At 46.1% G+C, this 27052-nt stretch overlaps 2 protein-coding genes across 4 annotated transcripts in view; one reads left to right on the plus strand and one right to left on the minus strand.

Annotated features, from left to right (window-relative positions):
- Positions 1-2889, plus strand: part of ME3 (malic enzyme 3) — a 128957-nt gene extending 126068 nt beyond the window's left edge. For both annotated transcript variants that reach the window (XM_066587184.1, XM_066587192.1), the window contains exons 14-15: positions 126-224; positions 2570-2889. In XM_066587184.1, coding sequence (XP_066443281.1) covers positions 126-224; positions 2570-2731 — 261 coding nt within the window. In that variant the 3' untranslated portion in view covers positions 2732-2889. The remainder of the gene's footprint in view (positions 1-125; positions 225-2569) is intronic.
- An 8340-nt stretch (positions 2890-11229) lies between these two features.
- The window catches only part of CCDC81 (coiled-coil domain containing 81), a 39050-nt gene continuing 23227 nt past the window's right edge, over positions 11230-27052 (minus strand). For both annotated transcript variants that reach the window (XM_066587205.1, XM_066587213.1), the window contains exons 9-16: positions 25247-25361; positions 20615-20761; positions 20309-20416; positions 18196-18365; positions 15582-15660; positions 15148-15374; positions 12074-12199; positions 11230-11696 (exon numbers count right to left, since the gene is read on the minus strand). In XM_066587205.1, coding sequence (XP_066443302.1) covers positions 11558-11696; positions 12074-12199; positions 15148-15374; positions 15582-15660; positions 18196-18365; positions 20309-20416; positions 20615-20761; positions 25247-25361 — 1111 coding nt within the window. In that variant the 3' untranslated portion in view covers positions 11230-11557. The remainder of the gene's footprint in view (positions 11697-12073; positions 12200-15147; positions 15375-15581; positions 15661-18195; positions 18366-20308; positions 20417-20614; positions 20762-25246; positions 25362-27052) is intronic.

Raw genomic sequence — 27052 nt, forward strand, 5'->3', positions numbered from 1 at the left:
GCCAACTACCCAGGCTAGCTCAGCTCAACAGTACATGGACAAAGAGATGGGTCAACACCTGTCCTACTAACTTCTCTTTCATCTAATACCTATCTGAACCCAGCTCTCATGTTGTCTCCTCATAGGCTATTGCAGAAGATGTGACTGAAGAGAACCTAGCAGAGGGTAGGTTGTATCCTCCACTAAGTACCATAAGGGAAGTGTCCTTCAAAATTGCTGTCAAGGTAAGTGTCTCCAGTCCTGTTGATTTGTCTCCATTGAGTTGATTTTGACTTAAGTCCTTCAGTCTCCCTCTCCTTTCCAAGTAGTCATAAATTATATTGGCTGCTGTGATGAATAGGTTAATTGATAGAGAAATATCATAAACTATATTATGCCCATCAGCCACAAATGGCGGTGCCTCCATGCACCTTTCTCCTATGCAGCAGAGGCCTCACTATCCCTACATCTGCTTCCTCTGCTCTTAGGACATGCCCCCTTGAACCGCCATTTAAAAAGGCCAATGTGCACACCCAGCTTTTCCGTTTCCAGCCTATCTTGGCTCTTCACTGGTTATTTAATGCAGCTTCCCCCCTAGAAAGTTACCTACGCAATAGTTTCCTAGTGATCCAGTAAAGCTGTTTGAGTATCTGCTTGTGTCCCACTTTTGATCCGCTGCTTGATTACCCAATTTTCCCGAATGCTGCCTACCCTGACCTTCTGCCCATATTAAATGAACTCCGGTTGCCCCAATCTTGACCTGTTATACTGACTGCTTCTTTGCCTCTGGTATGACAATCCAGTGCCTATTGACCTTCCTGGGTCAGCTGTCACTGAACTGAGACTATTCCTGAGCTAACATCAAGGAGGTTCCCTGTTGCAAAAGCTAGGTTCCTCTAATAAAGGGGTATAAGGGTAAGAAGCTGGGATCTCTTAGAGCTGCACACAGGATTAGCTAAAAGTCAGAATATGAATGTTCACTAAGCCAACAATAGGCCTGTATAAAAGTCTATCTAGTTAACCAGCAGTACAATAGCTTGTCATTAATTTAATCACCCTCTAATGAGAAGACTCTGCTCATACTGTCCCAGACTATGTAGTAAAGCTGGTAAGTAAGCTGCAGAAAACAGAAAGTGATAGTCTGTTGTGACATTCTAGTGGTTAGTGTGAGAACTGCAATATTTCAGGATTCTCTTTTATGGAAATAGTAAAAAAAAACTTGATTATTTACTGTAAATGTCATTTTCCGATGATACATTCCCTTTAATATAACAGTTTCACATTACGGCTTTATGTAATGTCAATTATGTTGATTATGTCTACATTACTGTAGATTCTCAAACATTTATGATGCAAGTGTCTGTTTCAGGTTAAATGAATAAATACCATAAAAACACAGAGTCTGGAAATACAGTCAAGAGCCAGACTGCACATCATCATATTATATAATCTCATTGCAGAACGCACCTGCAGAGGATTAACGGCTCCAACATCAGTTAATTACCACAATAGAACGTAAACAAGTGTTCCTGTAATGTGCAGCCTGAAGTTTGCTGCTCACATTAGGCATACTTTCCAATTTTTAAACAATTAAAAGAGGGACAATGCTTAGGCCACACCCTTTGTGTCCCCTTACAGTAATAGTGCCCCTTAGTGTCCCTCTAAGGGTGCATTCACACGAACGTATATTGGCTCGGTTTTTACGCCGAGCCGATATACGTTGTCCTCGTGTGCAGGGGGGGGGAGGATGGAAGAGCCAGGAGCAGGACCTGAGCTCCCGCCCCCCTCTCCACCCCTCTGCACTATCTGCAATAGGAAGAGGCAGGGAGAGGGCGGGGCTAAGTTCTGAGAATTAGCCCCGCCTTCGTCCCACCTCTCCCCATTGCAAATAGTGCAGAGGGGCGGAGAGGAGGCAGAGAGGGGGCGGGAGCTCAGGTCCTGCTCCTGGCTCTTCCAGCCTTGTCCCTCTGCACACGAGGACAACGTATATCGGCTCAGCCTGAAAACCGAGCCGATATACGTTCGTGTGACTTCACCCTAACGGCAATAGTGCCCCTACATGACCCCTCAGTAATAATGCCCCCTTAAAAGCAATCAAATTGGGCAAAAAAACTCAAAACCTGTCCTCACACTCGCCTCTTTCGCTCCTCCAGCTGCTCCAGTCTGCATCACTCCAGTCCCCTGCTCACTTCTGGGTAGCGCCGTCACATAATCGCTGTGGCCAAACCAGGCCTTAGTATTAGTATAGCAGAGGCCAGTAATTGTGCTAGATGGCATGTGATCATGCTACCTGGAAGTAAATACGGGTTTGGAGTAGGGGGGGCGAGTGAAAGGGACGAATGTAAGTTGCTTTTTCATTTTAGTCCATTCTTAGCCACTCTTGCAAGACATGTCTGCCACTTCCTGGAATGGTGGAACAGTCCCCAAAATCTGGGACTGTCCAACCAAATCCAGGATGGTTGGGGGAAATGCAGTAGATGAGGGGCATTATCCCTGGCTTGTTACACATGTATTCACCCTAAGCTGACCCTCCACTATCTATAATACTTCTGTACTCCATAATCAATTGTTCTTCTTGCCGTCTTCTTAGATTGTTGACTATGCTTACAAGAACAATTTGGCTTCCTGGTATCCAGAACCTGCGGACAAGGAGGCGTTTGTGAAGTCCTTGGTCTACAGCCCGGATTACGACTCCTTCACCATTGAGAATTACAAGTGGCCAGAGAATGCCATGCAGATACAAGATGTGTAGACGGCCCCCTGGGATGGTCATTGTGATGTTGAACTGTTAGACGCTCCACCAGGAGGACATAAGAAACAAACTCATATCAAAGCTATCCAAAATCCATAAAGCATGAAGGAACCGTCATCTGGAGTACAATGAATGTAATACAGGCTTGTTCTCAGCAAGTCATTACCTGATCAATGGGTTTAACGAGAATCCATCATGGGGGACAACATATTTTTATTAGTTAATTATGACTCCACGTGGTTTAACGGCTATCAGCCCCGGTCAGAGGGTTCAGGAACGTCTGGATGTTAACCAGGTTGTATGCAAATGGTCACCATCCTACATCAATCTCTGCCATTTTTGAGTGCAACTCAACTATCCATGAAGCAAACACTCAACGCTTCACTAAACTATCCAAGTAGAAGATGATTGCATACAGGGTGGGTAACGATCCCGATATCCTCACCTCCAGACCAGGGTTGGTGGAAGTAGGAGTCACAGCTGGGCAAGTTATCTTTAAATCTGTGATACTCAATTTTTTTCCCACAATGTACATTAATAACATATTTATTGGCATATTGACTATTGGGAACCCAAGTGAAGCCTGGCATGCAGGGCACTTGGCATATTTAATGCCACCCCAGCCAGGCACTGTGTCAGGAATTATAACGCGGCTCTATCAAATTGAGTGCAACATACTAAGACTTAAAAGCGACCGTCCAGGCCTGGACAAACAGAAATCGCTGCGCCACTTCTCCGACCACCTGATGCACATTGTGCATTAGTATGCCTCGTTAGTATAGGACACGACATGCCGCCAGCTTTGATTGGCCAGTTCTGCCCATGTGAGCATGTAGTACCTTGGACTACCGATGACTACTAATGTAGAGTGTGCATCAGGTAGTCAGTGGAGCAGCGTGGCCATCTTTGTTCAGGACCAGAGGGTCACTTTAAAGGGGTTTTCCAGGCACAAATACTATTGATCTATATAGTACTTATGCCTGGAAAACTCCTTCGAGGGTGCGTTCATACAGTGCTGATTTGCTGCAGATTTTGGTGTGAATCTGCAGTATGTTTTATCCTGTCAATTGAATTCAAATTGAACACTTAATCTTCCGCCGATCTGCAGCAAAATCCACAGCACAATCTGCAGCAAATCAGTGATGTGTGAACGCAACCTTGGTAACTGTCATTCTAGGTGTCATAGGGGTCCCAGCGGTCAGGCACCTACTGATCAGTCATGGATGACCCAGCTAATGGCATCAGTGCTTATTGTGGGACAACCTGCTGCATTACAATTTAATGAGGGAACTTCCCCTGAAAACACTATTTGTCCTAAATATGGCCGATCCATCCTCATTCCCCAGAAGGAAATATCGGGTCTCGCTGATTCTCTCGGAACGATTATATGGCACATTCATCTATTTTACAGATGGGGTCAAGAAATCAAAATGGGCTCTACAGCTTTACACCATCACACCCGCCCCAGGATAGTCCAACTGCTTGTTGTCACCGCCCTCCCCAGGTGATTAAAGTGACCCTCTGGTCCCAGGACAAAACTAGATGGGGGAGTAAGATTACCTGATACCCTCTGTGCTGCAGATCCACCGCTTCCCAGGACCCACTTCTTTCTTTCTCCGTGACGCACAGTGCCTGCCGCTGATTGCCTGGCACAGATTACTTGGCGCTTATTACCTGATGCACATTACCTGGCACTGATTACCTGGCTCTGATTACCTGACACACATTACCTGGTGTTGTTTACCTGGCCCAGATTACCTGACACTAGAGATGAGCGAACGTACTCGGTAAGGCCGATTTCGCAATCGAGCACAGCGATTTTCGAGTACTTCACTACTTTGGTGAAAAGTACTCGGGGGCGCTGTGGGTGAGCGGGGGGTTGCAGAGGGGAGTGGGGGGGGAGAGAGAGAGAGCTCCCATCTGTTCCACGCTGCTACCCCCCGCTCCACCAGGCCACGCCCCGCCCCGCCCCACAGCGCCCCCGAGTACTTTTCACCCGAGTAGTGAAGTACTCGAAAATCGCGGTGCTCGATTGCGTAATCGGCCTTACCGAGTACGTTCGCTCATCTCTACCTGACACACATTACCTGGCGCAGATTACCTGATACACATTACCTGACCCTAATTACCTGGCGCACATTACCTGAACCTGATTACCTGAACCTGATTACCTGAACCTGATTACCTGGCACAGATTACCTGGCACACATTACCTGGCACACATTACCTGGCACACATTACCTGACACACATTACCTGGCGCAGACTACCTGATACACATTACCTGACCCTGATTACCTGACACACATTGCCTGGCGCTGATTACCTGATGCATATTACCTGACACTGATTACCTGGCGCTGATCACCTGACACACATTACCTGGCGCAGATTACCTGATACACATTATCTAACCCTGATTATCTGACACGCATTACCTAACCCTGATTACCTGGCGCACATTACCTGACACACATTACCTGAACCTGATTACCTGGCACAGATTACCTGATACACATTACCTGACCCAGATTACCTGATACACATTACCTGACCCTGATTACCTGACGCACATTGCCTGGCGCTGATTACCTGATGCACATTACCTGGCACTGATTACCTGGCGCTGATCACCTGACACACATTACCTGGCGCAGATTACCTGATACACATTACCTAACCCTGATTACCTGACACGCATTACCTGACCCTGATTACCTGGCACACATTACCTGAACCTGATTACCTGGCACACATTACCTGACCCTGATTGCCTGACACACATTGCCTGGCGCTGATTACCTGATGCACATTACCTGGCACTGATTACCTGGCGCTGATCACCTGACACACATTACCTGGCGCAGATTACCTGATACACATTATCTAACCCTGATTATCTGACACGCATTACCTAACCCTGATTACCTGGCGCACATTACCTGACACACATTACCTGAACCTGATTACCTGGCACAGATTACCTGACACACATTACCTGGCGCAGACTACCTGATACACATTACCTGACCCTGATTACCTGACGCACATTGCCTGGCGCTGATTACCTGATGCACATTACCTGGCGCTGATCACCTGACACACATTACCTGGCGCAGATTACCTGACACACATTACCTGGCGCAGATTACCTGACACACATTACCTGACCCTGATTACCTGACACGCATTACCTGACCCTGATTACCTGGCACACATTACCTGACACACATTACCTGAACCTGATTACCTGGCGCACATTACCTGACCCTGATTGCCTGACACACATTGCCTGGCGCTGATTACCTGATGCACATTACCTGGCACTGATTACCTGGCGCTGATCACCTGACGCACATTACCTGGCGCAGATTACCTGATACACATTACCTAACCCTGATTACCTGACACGCATTACCTGACCCTGATTACCTGGCGCACATTACCTGAACCTGATTACCTAGCACAGATTACCTGACACACATTACCTGACCCTGATTACTTAGCGCACATTACCTGGCACAGATTACCTGACATACATTACCTGACCCTGGTTACCAAACACACATAACCTGGCACAGATTACCTGACACACATTACCTGACCCCGATTACCTGACGTACATTACCTGACCCTGATTACCTGGAGCACACTGTGCATCGTGTGTATCGGTCATCTAGGGGTGCTTTTACGTGGGTCAGCATGTACGTCAGCACAGGCTAATCTGCTCTCTGGGGCCAACTGGTCATTAATATAATCGTTTGCCCCCCCATAGCTGGGATTAATCAGCTGATGTCTCCCCATGTAAATGCAGAAATGTGCAGCCGACTAGCCAGCATTTTCCAAAGAATACGATCAGCTGAGGAATGAATGTTTCCTCATTTGTCAGCCGATTGTTCGTCCTTTTATATGGCGCAAATGTTGTGCAAACGAGCGATGGCAGGAACATTTGGGCCGTTAATCAGCCTGTGCAAGAGGACTCGCGTCTCACGACTATGGATGCACAGAGTACAGGAGGAGCTGCGGCCATCCGGGAAGATGGAAGAGGCCGTAGAGATGATGCATCCGTGGCATCAGATGATATCACTCCCGTCCAGTCTCTCCGGACCGCAGGATAACTGTATGTTGTATATTGGCGCAGCCACGCCGTGCGGGCACGTTGCTGACACGAATCCTTATATGTTCATGGGGGTCAAAAACTCTCAAGTCTCGGCAACAATATTTTGCCCACAACGATCTCTTATCTACTGTAACGGTGGACATTATATAACAGAATGACAGACTCTGCCCATGTCAGGAAGGACGAGGCCCTGTTGCCCCTAGCAACACATAAGACTGCAGCTTTCATCTTCCCAGTACAGACTAGAGAAACTAATCTGCAATCTGATTGGTTGCTACGGGCGGCACGGCCACTTCCTGTCTGTCCTCGTCTCTGCACATCGGGCCTCAGAATTAGTGGATTTATTAATATTTTTAAAGGGATTATTTTACTTTTTTCCTACACATGGCGGCTGTACGGAGAGGCCGTTCTCTCAGGCCTCGTTCACACGGGATTCCACATCATAAAATCTCTTATTAACCCTTAAGGGCCCAGTCCCACGGTGGATTTACTGGCCATCTGCTGTCCCTATTTGTTACTGACTGAATACGGACAGCCCGCGGACCCCTTAAAATAAATTGGTGCCTCCACATGTGCGTCTTTTGTGCGGACCGTCCTGTTTTAGGCCAGCTTCACATGCTCTCAATGGCCAAACTCTTTGACGAGTGCCCAATGTCTTCTTTAATTTTTTATATTTTTTTGCATAGTTGACAGGTACGCTCGTGTGAACGAACCAACTGAAATCCACGGCTTCTATTTTCTGCATATTTTGAAGGGCGTGCGAAGTCTATGGAAGCGATTAACAGCCCCACACCATACGGATGTTACGCACATCTGCGCTGCATTTTTTATGCATCTTGTCAGTCAAAACAAAAGGGAAATCAGTTTGGCCTTTTTAAAAAAAGATTTTTGCATATGTGAAAAATGGATGACACACAGACGGCACTCAGACGTAAAAAAAAAAAGCATGTATGCAACAATAACGCGTGCCACATGCAGGGAAATTGGTCTGTGTTGTACAAATCAAAATCGCATATGCCCATGTGAATGCGCCCTAATGGAAATCCACGATGCGGCCTTTACTGTGCGGGTTCTGCCTTGGGAAAGCAGCATGTAGATTTGGCCCATTTGAATTGGGCTACATCCCTGTGTGTGATCATAGCTTAAGGCCGGTCTCGCATCGGTGTTGGAACCGCCGGTTAGACGTTCCATCGCAGATCTGGCTCAAAATACCGGAAGGCAGCTGGGCAGAAATCGAGCAGACCCCATTATAGTCGTGAGACGGAGCCGTTCGTCCATAGGGATTGCCCTTTCCTGCTCCCCGAACGCAGATGTGAAACCACCCCGAGTATCACTGCAGCTTTAAGGCGTCCATCAGCAGCTACAGGCAGATCCTATAGACCGCCATAGACAATAACTATCGGCCTGTACTTATCCGTAAATCCTCCGTTGATATGTAAATGTGGCGTATTCAAAATCACGTGCGGGAAAGAGGAAGTGATAAGTAGCAGCTGGACATCTCTGGCACCCCTTATCTCAAAGGGAAAACGAGGCATCAAACGGGTAATATTCAACCGGTGGTACCTGTGTTGTGAGACCCCCGAGTCATTAGGTTATATGTGCTGATATGTAAGTCTTACATATTTTTACCCAAACTGTCATCATGTATCGTCTTCTGCACTGTAGATTCAAGGCCAAGTCTTGTAAGCTTATACACTATGTGTTGGGAAGGAGATGTTGCCTGGGTCTAGGGGCTTTTCTGCCCATATGTCACACTGTTGGGCTCCGGCAGCAGGGACCCCTCTGAGTGCTGACCGCACATGAGCAGCCAACCACCATCAGTTGGCGCTACTGAGACCTGTGAGGGCCGACCTCGTCAAGATGGAAGAAGGCACCCATCTACAGTGTAATGGTGTACACTGTGTCCTTATACCCAGATGTTTGTGGAATCGTAGCGTACAACCCCTAATCGGTGCAGAGCCCTGCAGATTCCTGAAGCCCCATGTCCGGATTCTTCGCCCTTGTGATGGTGACATGTATGTGCACTGACTTCCCATGTGACCGAATGTTTCTATTATACTCGGACCACCGGGAAACTTTTCTACTTGTAACTTCTTTTAAAATAAACCTGCTTCTTCTTCTAGTCGCTGCTCCGTGTCTTACCGCCGCTGTGTCTCCGGCGCCGATGTCTTGGCGTAGTTTTATCCTTTGGCTCTGCTACATTTACAGACACTTTTATATAAACTCCAAATTCCTGCTGAAAACACTTTCATTATTGTCAGAAAGAGGCTACAAACCGCCCTATGCGGACGCCATGGGTCACCTAAAGAGCGGTCTTATATCGTGCACATATGGAGGATGCTCGGGGGGTCTTTGAAGCCCTAGGGCCCTTTTACAAGGAACGATTATCATTCAGTTTATCGCTGGACCATGCAAAACTGAACAAGAATCGTTCAGTGTAACCACTGACAACAACTGAATTATGAATGAATTCATTCACTTATTGTTCATCATTCAGTTTGTGGAGGCATAAAAATCAAACCGCAATCAGCCAGTGTAAACAGGCAGTTGCTCATCTAAGAATGGCTGCCTGTTTACTGTGAACGGTGGCCGGAAGTGATCTCCGCTCTGCATCCATTCATAGAATGAGTATCGCTCCTCTGTGACCAATAGTTGGGAAGACTGTCAGGTGCTTAAGAACCCAACAATGAGGGTCCTTTTACACGGGGTCAACTATTGTCCGAAAAATCGCTCAAACAAGCAATTTTTGATCAAGGGTCATTCTATATAAAAACAGGACCCAACAGGGTACTGAGCGAGAAAGCTCCCCCCCCCCCCACTCCCCTCTGCAACCCCCCGCTCACACCCCCCCCCCCAAATCTTTTCGTTTGAGTAGTAAGTTACTTGGAAAAAGCGGTGCTTGAGTTCAAAAACACCCAAACCGAGTAGGTTCACTCATCTCTAGTAACTACTCATCAGGCTCCCTTCTGGACAAGTGTAAAGGGGTTGTCCAAGATTAGAAGGCATGCCTGCTTTCCTCTATAAACAGCGCCCACCTGTCCACAGGTTGTATATGTTATTGCAACGCAGCAGCATTGAGTTCTAGAGAACTGAGCTGCAATACCAGACACAAGCCATGGATAGGAGAGGCGCTGTTTCTGGAACACACAAACCCTGCTTTAGAGAATCCAGATTATACTAATAGATGAAGACAGAATATTTGTGCGTACTGGTGTTGGGGCATATTTACTTAGATCAACGTTTAATATGCCGGTCTAAGTAAATTATGCACCAGGCTAAGAGTGATAAGTGTATTAAGGGGTGTAAGCCTCTTAATACATTTGTCGCATCCGACAGGACCTCCGTTCGCCAGACTGAAACCGACCCTGGCTGCAAAGTGGATTATGTTCCAGCCATAATTTTATACTGCTTTATGACCTCAATTACAGAAGATTTGATGGCAGCAAATGGCCACGACCGCTAACACGAGGTCCCACCCACTCTTTGAAAAATCCCTAAGGCCTCATGTCCACGGGCAAAGTAGCATTTTAGATCCGCAGCGGATCACCCGCATGCGGATCCGCATCCCGTAGGGATGCATTGACCACCTGTGGGTAGATAAATACCCGCGGATGGTCAATAAAAGGGAATTTTAAAAAAATGGAGCATGAAAAAATCCGGATCATGCTCCATTTTCGTGCGGGTCTCCAGCGAGGACGGCTCCCGCAGGCTTCTATTGAAGCCTATGGAAGCCGTCCAGATCCGCGGGAGACCTAAAATAAGAATAACTTACCTGCAGCGGACCGGGCACCTCTTCTCTTCTTCACGGCCGGATCTTCTTTCTTCGGCCCGGCAGATGCGCCCGGCGCATGTGCGCGGCACGCAGCCGGCGTGCCAAGCACATCCGCCGCCCGAAGAAAGAAGATCCGGCCGTGGAGAGGAGAAGATCTGCCCGGTCCGCTGCAGGTGAGTTAATTCTGATTTTCAGCGCTCATGTCCGTGGGGCACGAGGGACCCGCTACGGATTCTCCATGTAGAATCCGTAGCGGGCCTGATTTTCCCCGTGGACATGAGGCCTAAAAGTCACAATTTTGGTGAGTGCACCAAAATTGCTATTTTTTTTTGCACCGAGTTCTAGAGTAAGATGTTGAATACATATGACCCAATAGGTGTGTTTGGGTGTAGTGCTGGTTTTCTGTATAGGCATTGTGATGGGCTATATGATGAGTAACGTCAGTGCCTACTATTGGCACCTATGCATTCTCCAGTGCCACAGCCGTTGGCCCGTGTAGAAGAACCCAAGGAGAATTCTAGCTAATCCAATTAAATAAACTATTGTTCCCACCAAAGTGGAGTAAAAACTAATTAATCCTGTGTTAATGAGGAAGAGGACAAAAACATGCAAACACAAACGCGGCGTGCCTTTATTGCTCCGTACAGCAGACAATGCTCGCTTCAAGCCGCTAATTGGATTTTACGCCATTTTTCCTCTGAAAGGAGTAATCTGCTTTCAGAACCACAACGGCATCAGTGCGGCTGCAGAGCCAATTAACTGCATCTCCTCTCGGTGCGACCAGAGGCGGCAGAGGTAGAAGACGTCTTTGGGTTTTATTCTTCAAGTCTTATAATAAACTGTAAGGAGACTCTGATCATTGGAAATATCAACTATTACCACACAGGTGCAGCCGAAATCATGTTCCCCGGGAACATCCAGAGAGGAAGACGATATCACACCATGAGTCGGGATCCTGGGATGTATCTGGACTCGCACCACACGTTGGTCTCCCCGCAGTTGGACGTGCGTCTCTTACACTGAAGGCAGCGGCGGTACTTCACAAACTGATCGAGGAGGAGCTCGCTGCCAGCCCTGAGCGGAGGAAAGAGCAAGAGATGTAACCTGAAGCTTCTGGACCCCAAGGCAAAATCTAGAACAGGGTCCCACCTAGCAGATACTTGGCGCTATCTGTGAGTTTTGGATTAGCTGTCCCCGATCCACATACAGCAGATTCTTTGCTGAAATATCCCCCCCCCCCCCAAAAAAAAAGAAAATGCATTCTGTACCTCTGATCAGGGATGTCTCAGCAGCGTCTGCATGGACTTCTGCACCCCGTTCAGATGAAGAGGACAGCAGAATCAAGTCTGCTGTGTGTGAACGTCACTTAATGCTCCTGTGACGTTTATAAACGGGGCCGATGTACCGGAGGGCCAGCAAAGGGGAAGAGACGATGCTGCGGCCAGACTTACTGCATGTAGAGCTCCTCTCGGTGCTCCTTCTGTCTCTTTAGTTGTGAGCTCTTTGTCCAGTCTTCCTGCAACATCTTCTGTAATCTGTGAATCTTCTCAAACTGCAACGCTCGATCTGACAATAACCTGCAGCAGATGGAAGAAGCAACAAAAATAGGAATCTTAAGGAGAGGTCTACTTCTAAAAGCTCTGAGTAAAGAATATCACAATCCACTCTTGTAGCCACCTTATTTGCATCATTAACTATTTGTAAATAATGTACGTACAGATAGTACTGCCTCCCTGTCTCTCCCTGTAAATGATGTAGGTACAGATAGTACTGCCTCCCTGTCTCTCCCTGTAAATGTAGGCACAGATAGTACTGCTTCCCTGTCTCTCCTTGTAAATTATGTATGTACAGATAGTACTGCCTCCCTGTCTCTCCCTGTAAATAATGTAGGTACAGATAGTACTGCCTCCCTGTCTCTCCTTGTAAATTATGTATGTACAGATAGTACTGCCTCCCTGTCTCACCCTGTAAATGTAGGCACAGATAGTACTGCTTCCCTGTCTCTCCTTGTAAATTATGTATGTACATATAGTACTGCCTCCCTGCCTCTCCCTGTAAATGATGTAGCTATAGATAGTACTGCCTCCCTGTCTCTCCCTGTAAATGATGTAGGTACAGATAGTACTGCCTCCCTGTCTCACCCTGTAAATGTAGGCACAGATAGTACTGCCTCCCTGTCTCTCCCTGTAAATTATGTAGGTACAGATAGTACTGCCTCCCTGTCTCTCCTTGTAAATTATGTATGTACAGATAGTACTGCCTCCCTGTAAATGATGTAGGTACAGATAGTACTGCCTCCCTGTAAATGATGTAGGTACAGATAGTACTGCCTCCCTGTCTCTCCCTGTAAATCATGTAGGTATAGACAGTACTGCCTCCCTGTCTCTCCCTGTAAATGATGAGGTACAGATAGAACTGCCTCCCTGTCTCTCCTTGTAAATTATGTATGTACAGATAGTACTGCCTCCCTGTAAATGATGTAGATACAGATAGTACTGCCTCCCTGTAAATGATGTAGGTACAGATAGTACTGCCTCCCTGTTTCTCCCTGTAAATGATGTAGGTACAGATAGTACTGCCTCCCTGCCTCTCCCTGTAAATGATGTAGGTTCAGATAGTACTGCCTGCTTGTCTCTCCCTGTAAATGATGTAGATACAGATAGTACTGCCTGCCTATCTCTCCCTGTAAATGATGTAGATACAGATAGTACTGCCTCCCTGCCTTTCCCTGTAAATGATGTAGCTATAGATAGTACTGCCTCCCTGCCTCTCTCTGTAAATGATGTAGGTACAGATAGTACTGCCTCCCTGTCTCACCCTGTAAATGATGTAGGTACTGATAGTACTGCCTCTCCCTGTAAATGATGTAGGTTCAGATAGTACTGCCTGCTTGTCTCTCCCTGTAAATGATGTAGATACAGATAGTACTGCCTGCCTATCTCTCCCTGTAAATGATGTAGAAACAGATAGTACTGCCTCCCTGTCTCACCCTGTAAATGATGTAGGTACATATAGTACTGCCTCCCTGTAAAGGATGTAGGTATAGATAGTACTGCCTCCCTGCCTCTCTCTGTAAATGATGTAGATACATATAGTACTGCCTCCCTGCCTCTCCCTGTAAATTATGTAGGTATAGATAGTACTGCCTCCCTGCCTCTCTGTAAATGATGTAGGTACAGATAGTACTGCCTCCCTGTCTCACCCTGTAAATGATGTAGGTACTGATAGTACTGCCTCCCTGCCTCTCTCTGTAAAAGATGTAGGTACAGATAGTACTGCCTCCCTGTCTCTCCTGTAAATGATGTAGATACAGAGAGTGCTGCCTCCCTGTCTCACCCTGTAAATGATGTAGATATAGATAGTCCTGCCTCGCTGTAAATGATGTAGGTACTGATAGTCCTGCCTCTCTCTGTAAATGATGTAGGTACAGATAGTAATGCCTCCCTGTCTCTCCTGTAAATGATGTAGGTACAGAGAGTGCTGCCTCCCTGTCTCACCCTGTAAATGATGTAGATATAGATAGTCCTGCCTCGCTGTAAATGATGTAGGTACTGATAGTACTGCCTCTCTCTGTAAATGATGTAGGTACAGATAGTACTGCCTCCCCGTCTCACCCTGTAAATGATGTAGGTATAGATAGTATTTCCTCCCTGCCTCTCCCTGTAAATGATGTAGGTACAGATAGTACTGCCTCCCTGTCTCTCCTGTAAATGATGTAGGTATAGAGAGTGCTGCCTCCCTGTCTCACCCTGTAAATTATGTAGATATAGCTAGTCCTGCCTCCCTGTAAATGATGTAGGTACTGATAGTACTGCCTTCCTGCGTCTCTCTGTAAATGATGTAGGTACAGATAGTACTTCCTCCCTGTAAATGATGTAGGTACTGATAGTACTGCCTTCCTGCCTCTCTCTGTAAATGATGTAGGTACAGATAGTCCTGCCTCCCTGTAAATGATGTAGGTACTGATAATACTGCCTACCTGCCTCTCTCTGTAAATGATGTAGGTACAGATAGTACTGCCTCCCTGTCTCACCCTGTAAATGATGTAGGTACTGATAGTACTGCCTCCCTGTCTCACCCTGTAAATGATGTAGGTATAGGTAGTATTGCCTCCCTGCCTCTCCCTGTAAATGATGTAGGTATTGAAAGTACTGCCTCCCTGTCTCTCCTGTAAATAAAGTAGGTAAATATAGTGATCAGATCAGTGAGTCAGATTCCTACTAGAGATGAGCGAGTATACTCGCTAAAGGCAATTGCTCGAGCGAGCATTGCCTTTAGCGAGTATCTCCCCGCTCGAGACAGAAGGTTTGGGTGCCTTTAGCGAGTATGCTCGCTCATCTATAATTCCTACTAACATGAGGGATCACCTACAGGACTTTCATACTAACTCAGAGATGCTTGTTGTTGGCATGGTTAAAGCTTTCTCCAATTCTTGCCCAGTGTTGATTTTAACAAATATCTCTTTGGTACACATTATGTAAATTACTACAAATGATGTTAACCCCTTCCTAGCCAAGGAACGTACAGTTCTTTCGAGCGCTGTAACATATCGGCTTCCTTCCTCTGCTGCACTAGGTCGTTCAGGATGGCCAGGCGTTTCCGTTCCTCTGAGGTTTGTCGCTGATGCTTGGACACCTCCTGGGCCCGCCTCCTCCTCTCTACCAGTTTCTCATTGGTCATATCATTCCGGCCAAAAACTGGTTCTGAGTCCTCGGTTGCAGGTGGCGGAGCGAAACTGGACTTCATTTTCACCTAAATCAATAGTAAATGAAGTAGCTGGCAATGTGTAATCGCAAAGGATAACCTGTCATTATAAGGGACGGTCAGCAGGGAGCGGCGGGACGGTCAGCAGGGAGCGGCGGGTCGGTCAGCAGGGAGTGGCGGGATGGGCTCCTGGCTGTGGTGGTCTGCAGTGGGGTGGGCGGTGTAATCCTAACGTTACTCGGATTACACGCTTACCTGGGTGTCCAGGGCGGATTTGTAGGACTGAATCTGTTCAGTTTTCTCTCGCATATATTTAGCCCTCTGAGTGGCGAACCTAGAAGGTAAAACACACAGATGAATGACTGGTCCTAAGTCACTGACTACAAGCACTAACATTACCGCAATATACCTCAGTAAACAGTACAAATAAAGACTCATTGAGCACATGTTCTGTCACCGTGCTATATTAGGGCTTAAAAAAATGATCTTGCCATTATATGACAGTATTATCTTACCACTGTAGGACAGTATTATGTGGGCTTACCACTATATAGCTTTGTTATGTGGCAGTATTATCTACCCAATATGTCACTATATGTTGGTATTATGTAGGTTTTTTTTTTTTTGCAGTATTATCTCACCACCATATGGCGGTATTATCTTATTACTGTATGGCAGTCTTATTTAAGTTGTATATGTATGGCAGTATTATCTTACCACTATATCAAAATAGGGTGGTATTACATGTGGGCTGCATAAGGCAGCATTATCTTACCACTATATGGTGGTATTATATAGATTACATATGGCAGTATTATATGGGTTGTATGTGGCAGCTTTATCTTAACACTAGATGACATTATTATGCGGGTTGTCCATGGCAGTATTATTATTGTATGGCAATCTATATGAATAGCAGTCTCATCGTTCCACAATACCTCTATATGGTAGTATGATATGTGCTGCATGTGGCACTATTATCTTACCACTATATGGTGATACTAAGTGTGCTGAAATAACAAGAACTATCTCCAAAATGGCAAGCATGTGGTACTTTGATAGTTGCTCAGGGCCCTATTTTCTATAAAACTGCCTCTGGGTATACTGCAACGTCATCACACCTTGTCAGTTGGACATGATTTTGACTTTTCAGTCTCTGGATAGAAAGAAAGAATGCTCCTAATCACTGACAACAAGCAGAGATCTTGAAATTTAAACATAAGATGTAACAGAAAGTTGCAAATCTTTTCATTTTACAGCAATTATGTTTTTAGCATAAAAACAGAAATCCAAAAAAGACTGCCAACAGCGAATATCATCCCAGAGCCTCTATACTGTATACTGTGGAGCTTTTCTATGTGCGTGAGTCTGTGGGAGTACATCTAGCACCATCTAGTGGTGGAGTTAGGTAAAGCCATTAAACGTTTCTAAAGACCTTTTCTCTTCTGCTTATCATGTTCAGTAGTTTTATGTGCGATAACCATTTTACAGAATACATCTACTTATAATTTTGAGTAATTCTGCAAATACCTTACTTTTGTTGTCTTGTACAATCTCATATACTACATTCACAACCAGAGCTGCATTCAGAATTTTGCTTGTTCACACCTCTATCAACCTGTAAATACCTTGCGGTTCATTGCCTGTATAGAAGACTTATACTACTAAGTGTGTGTCTATCAGTATAGTGCTAATGGATTCCGAGCAGCCAGCAGAACTCTGAATGCAGCTCTGGATGGTATTTTAAGACAGGAGTAAAAAGAATCGGACAGGCTGTAAGGCATCCCGTGTGCGAGTTCTATCTGAAGATGCCAGTTCTCAAGTCCTTTCAGATCTGGACAAATCTGCAGACTATGAGGTGTAGAAGACAGAGAACGACAGACATTGTGTGCTGACCCATATACACTGAATGACCACTTTATTACTAACACCGGTCCTTTAACAATTGGCGCTTCCCCGTATGGAAATCCTCCCTGTGACCCCGGAGTGCGGCATAAAGTCAAGTGACAAGTTTTCCGTGGATCAGTTTCAGTGCGAATCCACATTAGATGAGAAAATCCATCATTCTGCGTGACTTTCAACGAGATCCGGTCGTCAACCTTGTGGGGTTTTCTTGTGCAACGGTGTGGAGAACATACAGAGAATGGAGCGATCGAGGAAAAGCATGCAGTGAAGTCACATCCTGTAAATGTAAGCAACTGAAAGGGGTCAGAGGAGGATGTTAGGAATCGTTCTGATGAGCAGGCTGTGAACAGTCAACCCTGGTGATCCAGGCGAGACTCCGGGGGGCAAAAGAGCACTAAAATGGTATCACTGAGCAGTGGGAAAACTTTGCCTGCTCGGATGGATCCAGATTTCTGTTGGCCCGCGCTGATGGGACGACGTAGTCACACAAGTAATATTCATGTATGAATTCTGTCACATTCAGGGACGGACAGAACTCACACAGGAAAAGAACCTTTATTTGAATGAGTTGATTTACACAAGCCATTCTTCACATGGAATAAAAAAGTTGCTGCATGTCCCATTTTTTGGTATTATTTTCTACGCAAGCCACGCGATTCGCCTGCAAGTGCAATCCGTTTATAAGCAATTTTTTCCATATATGTCAAAACAGCTGTAAGTCTGATGCATATTTATTGCAAAACGCATGACAAATCGCAGTGAAAGCGCAAGTAAAACGATCTACACCCTAATAAAGTAGCCATTCAGTGTATATCCACTATAGAGAGATGTAGCAGAGCTGACTTGGTCATTTGGCCTGATGTGATGATGTGTAATTTTACATGGGACTGCTGTAAATGTTCTGCACTACCACTCAGTACAGGAGCAGCTCTGCTACATGTAGAGAGAACAAAACAGTCATTACTCTTCTGCAAGCTGGACTTTCTCGAGCCGGGCCAGTAAGTCCTGGTCCTCCTTTTCCTTTCCTTCCTTGGCTCTTCTGTCTGCCATTTGGTTAGTCAGCGACTGGTAGTACTGCTCGTGTTTCAGTAAGGCTAGAGGGGTCAGCGGCCTTTGCTGGAAGATGTAGGATCTCTGCAAGAAGGAGAACATATCTGAAAGGTAATGTAGACGTTACTATTGTTCCAACGCATCAACAATTAAAAATGAAACCACTTCACAGGGAGAGCTCATTAACCCCTTCAAAAAAAATCCGCTCTTCTACTTATCCCTCGCTGTCTGAGGGTTGTATTTTACACAAGTTGCAATTTATAAATGTTACTATGTAATGTACAGTATGAAACATAGAAATTACCAAGTGGACTGAAAAGGAAAAATAACCTAATTTCGCCATCTTTGGGGGTCTTGTTTCCATAACATGCACAGTGCAGCAAATGACATTATGACTAGAGATGAGCGAGCAGGCTCGTTTAAGGCTGATGCTTGAGAGAGCATCGGTCTTTTCGAGTAACTGATTACTCGTCCGAGCCCCACATAGGGGGGCGACGGGGAGCAGGGGGGAGAGATCTTTCTTACTCTCCCCCCACTGCCTCCCCACATGGTGCTCGGACGAGGAAACAATTACTTGAAAAGACCGATGCTCTCTCGAGCATCAGCCTTAAACGAGCCTGCTCGCTCATCTCTAATTATGAATTTGTTCCGTCACTATAGCTGTGCTAGGGCTCGTTTTTGCAAGTTTCTATTTGTACCAGTTAGAGATGAGCGAGCACCCAAATGCTCGGGTCCGCGTTATTCGAGTCGAGCTTTTCGTAAAATTCGAGAGCTCTACTCTAACCCCATTGACTACAATGGGAGACTCGAGCAATTTTGTATGTGGGACGCCGGGTGCCGAGCTTTTTTTTTTCTTGGTTCGCCTCTCTCTCTCATGGCTTGATGCTCGTTCAAGTAACGAGCACCATCGAGTACGCTAATACGCGAACGAGCATCAAGCTCGGCAGAGTATGTTCGCTCAACTCTAGTACCAGTTTGGAGTACGTCCAGCTTTTTTATTATAACTTTGTGTGAAACGAGGTGACCAAAAAATGGGCGATTCTGGCAATGTATTGTTTATTTTTTTATAGATGACGTTCACTGTGCGGAGTAAATAATGGGTTGCTTCGATAGATCGGACTTTTACGGACGCAGCGATACCAAATTTGTGTTTTGTTTTTAGGTTTTGATTTTATTTATTAAAAATATGGGAAAATGCCAAAATGCCAGCTGTTACCATTTTATACCTTTTATTTTTCTAATAATTAATAAGGCTTTTATTAATCAAATTTTTTTCCTTTTTTTTTAGTCCCCATAGGGGACAAGAACTTGCGATGGTTTGATCTCTCTTGCAGCATAATGTAAAGCCATAGTATTACATTCTACTGCAATCTGACAGGCAATCTATCAGCCACGCCACAGGCTGCCATGACAACACAATAGGACCTCATGACCTTATCACAGGGAAGCCGTTCAGGACCCCGTGAGACTGATTGGGGGATTTAAATGCCAGAAGCGACTTTTCGTCAACTAACTGCTTGTTGTGGAGGTGAGCTCATGGCTTTCTGTAACAAATCTGCCACATATATTCTTATACTATGTAACAAGGTATTCCCACTACTTTACAAGTCAAGCTGTCACCATTAGTAGATTTGGTCGCCATCACTGCAGTATAAGGGGTTTATTATCCCCTTTAGCGGAACGCCCGGAAAGTCTCCGGGGCTTGCTGCACTGACCATGCAGTTAAACCCCAGAAGATTTCCGTGGACAGCTCTAGTGCTGTAATGTGTAGAGCGTTGAGCTGTCATCTGAAATCTTCTGGGGTTTTTACTGCATACTCAGGGCAGCAAGCCCCGGAGATTTATTTTTATTTTCCAAAATTGTTATAATGTATTCTTTCATTACAAAAAATGTTGCAATGTGATTGTTGCATTCCTTACTAAATACATGCGAGATTAAATTGCATTGTTGACTCATTTAAAAAACCTGCCCTGTGAGGCATTACATGGTGGCAATAAACCTGCCACTGAGGGGGTTAAAGGTCTTACATAGAACTCAGTGCTTCTAGCGTTCCTCCCGTTTCTGACGGCCTCGGCCACACCCCGGTTGTACGCCGCGTCTTTCTCTCTCTGCTCTCGATTGGCTTCAGATTGCAGCTATGGAAAAAGAAAAGTAGAAGAAACTGGTTGAAAAGTTGCATAGATATTATGGAGGAAGAATAAAGTTCTACTTACTAAACATGATGCCGGATTGAGGTCCTGACAGCTGCACCCCTATATGTATCGGGGTTTTCCTGATGTCATGACCCCTCAATGGTGCTGTGGGTACGGTATACATCATGTTACAGAACTTACCTGAGCCTTTAGTATGGCCTCCTGGTCCTTCATGTGTTGGTACTGCTGCAGTACTCGCTCCTCTTCCTTCTCCCTCAGCTTCCGCTCTTCTGTGAAGTACACTGGGATGTTCTTCTGGGCACGTTGTAGGCACAGGTAGCATAATTCCTGCAGAGGGGCACAGACAGCGCTGCTGACGGCTTTGGAAATGATAAACGCCCATGGTGGCCATAGTATGGGGCCCGCACGGCACAGGAAGAGATCAGTATATTCGAGTGGCTCCTGATTGGTTGTGGCAAAACCCCATTGATATACACTCATTCAGATGCCATTTTAGCATTCATAATACGGCCTGTACGCCCCTCTGAGGATCTGAACTAACTGTGTTATGGATTGCAGATATGTAATAACCTGCTCATTATGTCTGCTGTCACAACGAAGTGTGTCGCAAAGTGCAGAAGACATCTTGAACAAATTTACAGCAGGAAAGAGTGAGCTCCGAATGAGCTGAATAAATCCAATTGTAGTGAGCTCCCTCTAGTGGTGGCTTAAAGCACAAAGAATTTTATCATGAAACATAATGGCTCTGCGCAGTAAAGCAAAAATGTGGAGCCCCGACCCACCGGAGAGATATAATTACGTTAAAGGGGTTTTCCATTCTTATGAAGTGATGTCATAACACTAGAGAAATGCCATCACTTTATGATCGGTCCGATGTCTGGGACCCCACTCATCCTAGCGCTGGTGCAGCGCTTCCCCCCTTTACTCTTCTTTTCTGTACCATGTCACTCCTGGTAACCCCATCGTGCCGGGAACAGAGGTGAATGGGGGCCGAGTGTCTGCAGCACCTCTTTGCAGAGAAAAGCTCTCAGACGGACAAATTGCGACCCCAGCACTGTGACCCCCAGAGATCAGATCCTAGTGAAGGTATAAGATGGGAGCTTCTCCCTTAACCCCTTAACAACCAGAGTGTTACAGTCCTAGATAACCAGATATTTAGGTGGTATTATGCATGTGGAGGTTTCATGACCCAATTTTATCGATGCGGTTTTGAATACCTTTTTCACTGGCTTTATGTGTATAAAATGTTTTTTTTTTTTACATTTTTAGCTCTTTATTTTTAAAATAAGTACATTTACACCATAATAAAGCACTGAAAAGAGTTCCCCATATTGTTTTGGACATTTTGATATACAACTTGTATATATTCGGATTACAGAAAGGCTATGGAGAATGTTTGGGTTAGGCCAAGTTCACAAGAGTGTTGGTATAGTGTGTTTTGCGCACGGAATATGCTGTACCCATCACCCATGGGTCGGCCATGTTACCGCTCACACGAATTACACAAAATACGTGTTCAAGAAAAATGGCAACATGTTCTATCTTAGCACGTTACGTTCACATACCCGCCAAGGAGTCGGATATTCAGTGCGGCCCACAAATGTCAGCGGTGGGCACCGCGAGAACCAGGGAGTGCGTGAGCATAAAAGGACATCCCCCGGCTCCCTGGCAGCTGCACTAACAGCGGTATAACTTAGTTTATGGTGCTGTAGGACATGACAGGTTCCCTTTAAATGACTCTAGACCACCAGGGATATTACATATTAAACTACAACCACTCTGGAGCACTAGGGAAATTACCACTAACCGTTTTATTAACGACACCACCAGTTATTAACCTTCTAACCACTTTAGACCCCCAAGGATTTTACTTACCCTTTAACCACCAGGAGTAATACATGCCATCACTAAGGGTCCTTTGAGACGGGACGAAAATCATTGATTACCGTACAGCTCTAATATGTGCATTTCCCATGAACATCATGTATCGCGACCTCTGGGCTCCAATGATCACTGATTGAGCCCCTTTTACAGAGATGTGATCCTGCGCCGAGTCTGCGGACTGTGACACGATGCTCTTGTACGAGTGGAGCAGAACGCACGCGCCTCTCGCTGTCGGCCGCTGCTCACCACTCGTCACACTCATTTCATCCAATTATGGACTAACGGGATAAAATCCAATCTTGTAGCTCTGCGGGATCAGCCAGCAGAAAAGCAATTTCACAAACAGACAGAAAGTCATTTAAGCTGACAAGACAACAGGAGCCGCACCTCCAATTGGATCCCGGGGTGACAGATTACACGCAGCGGGCGGCCGCAGGAATGATAGCTTCCATGCAGCAGCCCGCTTGTGGATGTTCTCCTTCTTGAACTAACAATAATGTAACAGTCTGCTGAAAAGATGCGCTGAAGTCACAGCTTATTGCTGCGATTACCATGAAACTGCGGCAAAACACGGACCCTGAGGAGTCTGTTTAGCGCCGTGGGCGCCTTGGTAGCTGGATATCAAGTCGTATATTAGGGAGAGATTTGGCTGCAAGAGATTTAAGATTCGCAAACGCACTACTGACAAGTGCAAAGTAACGTCTTGCAGCAAGTTTTACCTGCCTTACAGACACCCAGCTGCGGTTCGCCCCAAAGTATATTGCAGCGAGTGGCGGAGCGCGCGCACCATTGCTCCAATGTGATTGTTCTCAGTAAGAGAAACCAAGCAATCCTGTAGGTATAAGACCTTTTAATGGCTAACAAAAATACATGATGTTATTGCGAGCTTTTGGACCTCTCAGGATCCTCAGGCCGGCCGATATACGCTCATGGGAAAGAGCTCTTATTTGTAGGTCTGAAGGAGAGATAACACACAGGCCTGTGATCCCCTAACACCAACTGAGGGATGATAAAACTGTCCCATTCCTTACCAGTGGACTAATTAAGTATTTACTACTCTGCTCACCTTGCCTGGTATTGGTTTAAGTGCAGATTAGTCTCACTAGGTCTGTGCCTTTTCATGTGTGTCCATTTGTATATATATGTGCCCCATCCAGATCTGTTCCATTTGCCTGAGGAAGGATCCTGAGAGGTTGGAAAGCTCGCTGTAACATCATGTATTTTTGTTAGCCATTAAAAGCTATCATATCTACAAGATTACTTGGTTTCTCTTGCTGGGAACAATCACAGTTTGCTCTACTGGCTAACATTGTACTAAACTTTTTTTAGTTTCCCCATTACTCCATTCACTTCAGTGGGACCGCCAGAGTTAGCCAACTCCACCATCGCCGGCGCTCCCACTGAAGTGAATGGTGCGAACGCTCAGCCACCCGCTGCAATATACTGTGGGGCGAGCCGCAGCTGGGTGTCTGCAAGGCAGGTAGAAAACTTGCTGCAAGAAAACAACTTCAGGGCCCTTTACAAAGCCTGATTATCAGGCATGAGATTCATAATTGAAAACTCAATAAAAATAATTGTTATAAAAAAATAGATATATCAGGAAGTTGCCAAGAAAGCGATCATGGGCCGTTCTGCGGATTCTGGAAATAAGGAAATGGCGCCATCTGGTGACGAAATATAATAATACAGGCTTTGCATATTAGACAATTGCTAGATATGTCAGACCTCTTTCACATGACCATATGCGTTTTTACACTCAGTCGATTAAGGCTAAAAATTGCATGAGTGAAGAATAGCGTTTTGTCAGCCATTCACTATGGCGGCTGCGGCATATAGGTGAAGAAACACACTGCAGCGCGGAAATCCATCGATCAGCAGAAATCCTCAGAATGACTGTTAATGCTTCAATAGAGCCGGCTGTCATGCTTTCCCAACGTTGGACACAACAAAACTTCCCCCCCACCTTCCTGTTCAGCTTCCACTGAAGTCCATGGGACCTTCCAGCGTATCTCGGCCAAAGATAGGGCAAGACCTGTTTTTTGATGCTGGGTATAAAATCGCCGTTTTCCGTCGTTGATGTGCTATTTTTCCCAGCATAATTTTTTTACGCGCCAAAAAAATAAATAAATGAATTAAAGAAAAAAAATGCTCATCTACATGAATACACTGGAATCCAACGCTTCAGATGGTCGCGATTCTTTACAGTGTAACAATGCCCCTTCAGGTGTGTCATTATAAGGTAATATTGCCCCTTCTGTGTCCCCAATAAGTAATAATGCCCCAATGTGCCCTAAATAGTAATAGTGCCCCTATGCTCCCTCTGGGGCCCCCTTTAGTAATAGCACCGCTTGGTGCCCCCTCTGTAGTACCCTTTCCAGCACCCTGGACAGCTGCAGAATCATAATTACTCTTAATGTCTGACACCGTGCTCTGTGTGCGGCCTCGCTCCTCCCCCCGGCTCCAGCTCTCAGAGTACAGTGTGCCAGAGCTGAGGATAGAAGTCACCTTGCACACAGAGCGTGGCATCACACATTAGCAGTAAGTATGATACTAATGTCAGACAGGGTGCGGGAGCGGAGGTCCAACAAGTGGGGCCATGGGAGCTGGAGCCATTAAGTCTGGGCCCATGGGCCTGGTATCAGCCTTGACAATATTTAAGCCAGGGAGGATGTATTTATGGATGATGATTTGGAGCCACACACAGCCTACATGACAAGACGGCACCAGAGAGTAATCTAAAGAGGGGATGTTGTCATAAGAATCTCTCAGTAGTGCAGCCTCAGGCTACGGACCTCTAATATCAAGCAATCAGATCTCAACATAGACGGTATTAAAAAATGGTTTTAAAATTGGGCTTTTTCTAGGTCTCCTCCGTAGTATCTGTGTATTACAGCCATTATTGCGTCCTATCACCATCCGTGCCCGTACCTGCCCTGCCCGACAATGATCCCGACACTCAGCGGGTGTTCTTATGGGCAGCCCGTTGGTCTGGTTGACTTCAGCGTCCGCTCTCGGAATATTCATAGAAGCTGATGATCCCAACCTGAAGAATACAATTAAAGTGTAAATTCAGTGACAGAACGCCATGGGGCAGAATATCCTTAAAGGGGTTGGCCAACTTATTGGTAGATACTGCCGCAATTAATTTAAATTAGGTTTTAACAAACGCATTTATTTGCAGTGGAAAAAAATCCCCAGTGGTAGCTGGGAGTGCGGGATTTTTTGCAGAAATGCCGTAGAATTCATCCACTCATGGCAATGCATTGGCACACATTGCTCTCATGTCCCACTGCATGGATGGAGGGCGCACGGTGTATCAATGGAGGAGGCATGCGGACGTGTTGGCCAACGACTGTCAATAGGCAGCTGTGTGCATGCCCTCACTAGTCCTAACACCCCCTAACAGTCTGGTCAGACGCTCCTCTCTACTGGTGGTCTGTCAGGGGTCCTGACCCCGGTCACCTTGTATGCCCTCACACATCCACTGGTCCCAACACCTCCTAACAGTCTGGTCAGACGCTCCTCTCTACTGGTGGTCTGTCAGGGGTCCTGAGCCCGGTCACCTTGTGTGCCCTCACACATCCACTGCTCCCCAAGACCTCCTAACAGCCTGGTCAGATGCTCCTCTTTACTGGTGGTCTGTCGGGGTCCTGACCCCGGTCACCTTGTGGGCCCTCCCACATCCACTGCTCCCCAACACCTCCTAACAGTCAGGTCAGAGGATCCTCTCTACTGGTGGTCTGTCGGAGGGTCCTGAGCCCAGTCACCTTGTGTGACCCCATCCACTGGTTCCAACACCCCCTAACAGTCTGGTCAGACGCTCCTTCTACAGTTGGTCGGTTGGGGGCATCCTGGGCCCGGTCACCTTGTGTGCCCTCACACATCCACTGGTCCAACACCTCCTAACAGTCCGGTCAGAACCACCAGTGGGGGACAATTCATCAATAAGATCGTCCAGCTTCTCACATCCCAATAATGCGCCCCTCTCAGACTCTGGTAACGGGTGAAATCTCTTCTCTGCGTCGTAGAGGCATCTATTGGTCAACAAGCTCTACACAAGTGGAAAAAGAGGTCACTACACACAAGGAGCCTCCGAGAGCCATTTATAGGCCAAGGGGGGAACCACTTCTAGGACCTCTGCTGACGAGACCTTTCATCTAATCACAACTCTCATCATTTGTACATCTGCCTGAGATGGAACTGCAGGACGGGTTGTGTAGCAAAACAACAACTTATTCTAGGGGCTGGATTTTTTTTTGACAGAGTGTACTTACATAGACCTTAGTTTAATTGCTGTGTGGAATTAAGAGACAGATTGTTTAAAGTGACTCTCAGGTTTTAGGAAAGAATTCCATCCTTGGACAGGAAGGTGAGGAGCTACATTACCCACAGTTGTTCTCTGCGGCCCCTCTGATCCACCAGTTCTAGATCCCAATTTTCAGCCATCTCAGATGTATGCAGCAATTTTCTATCGACTGTACACTGCTCTTTGATTGGTCAGTTTTCATAACAAGAGCATCTTTGTCCAATCAGAGAACAGGTATAGTGCATTAGAAGTCTAACACTACCAATGCACTATGGGGATTAGCCCCTTTAGTGGCACGCCCGGAAATTTTCCGGGACAAGCTCCACTGCTCATAGCAACATAGCCAGGAAGATTTCCGGGCTATGTATCACTATGGGAGCTGCAGAGCACAATGCCACAAGCTGTGACAGTGTGCTCTGCCTGCACAG

This window comes from Eleutherodactylus coqui, chromosome 1, assembly GCF_035609145.1.
Source record: "Eleutherodactylus coqui strain aEleCoq1 chromosome 1, aEleCoq1.hap1, whole genome shotgun sequence".
Lineage (NCBI taxonomy): Eukaryota > Metazoa > Chordata > Amphibia > Anura > Eleutherodactylidae > Eleutherodactylus > Eleutherodactylus coqui.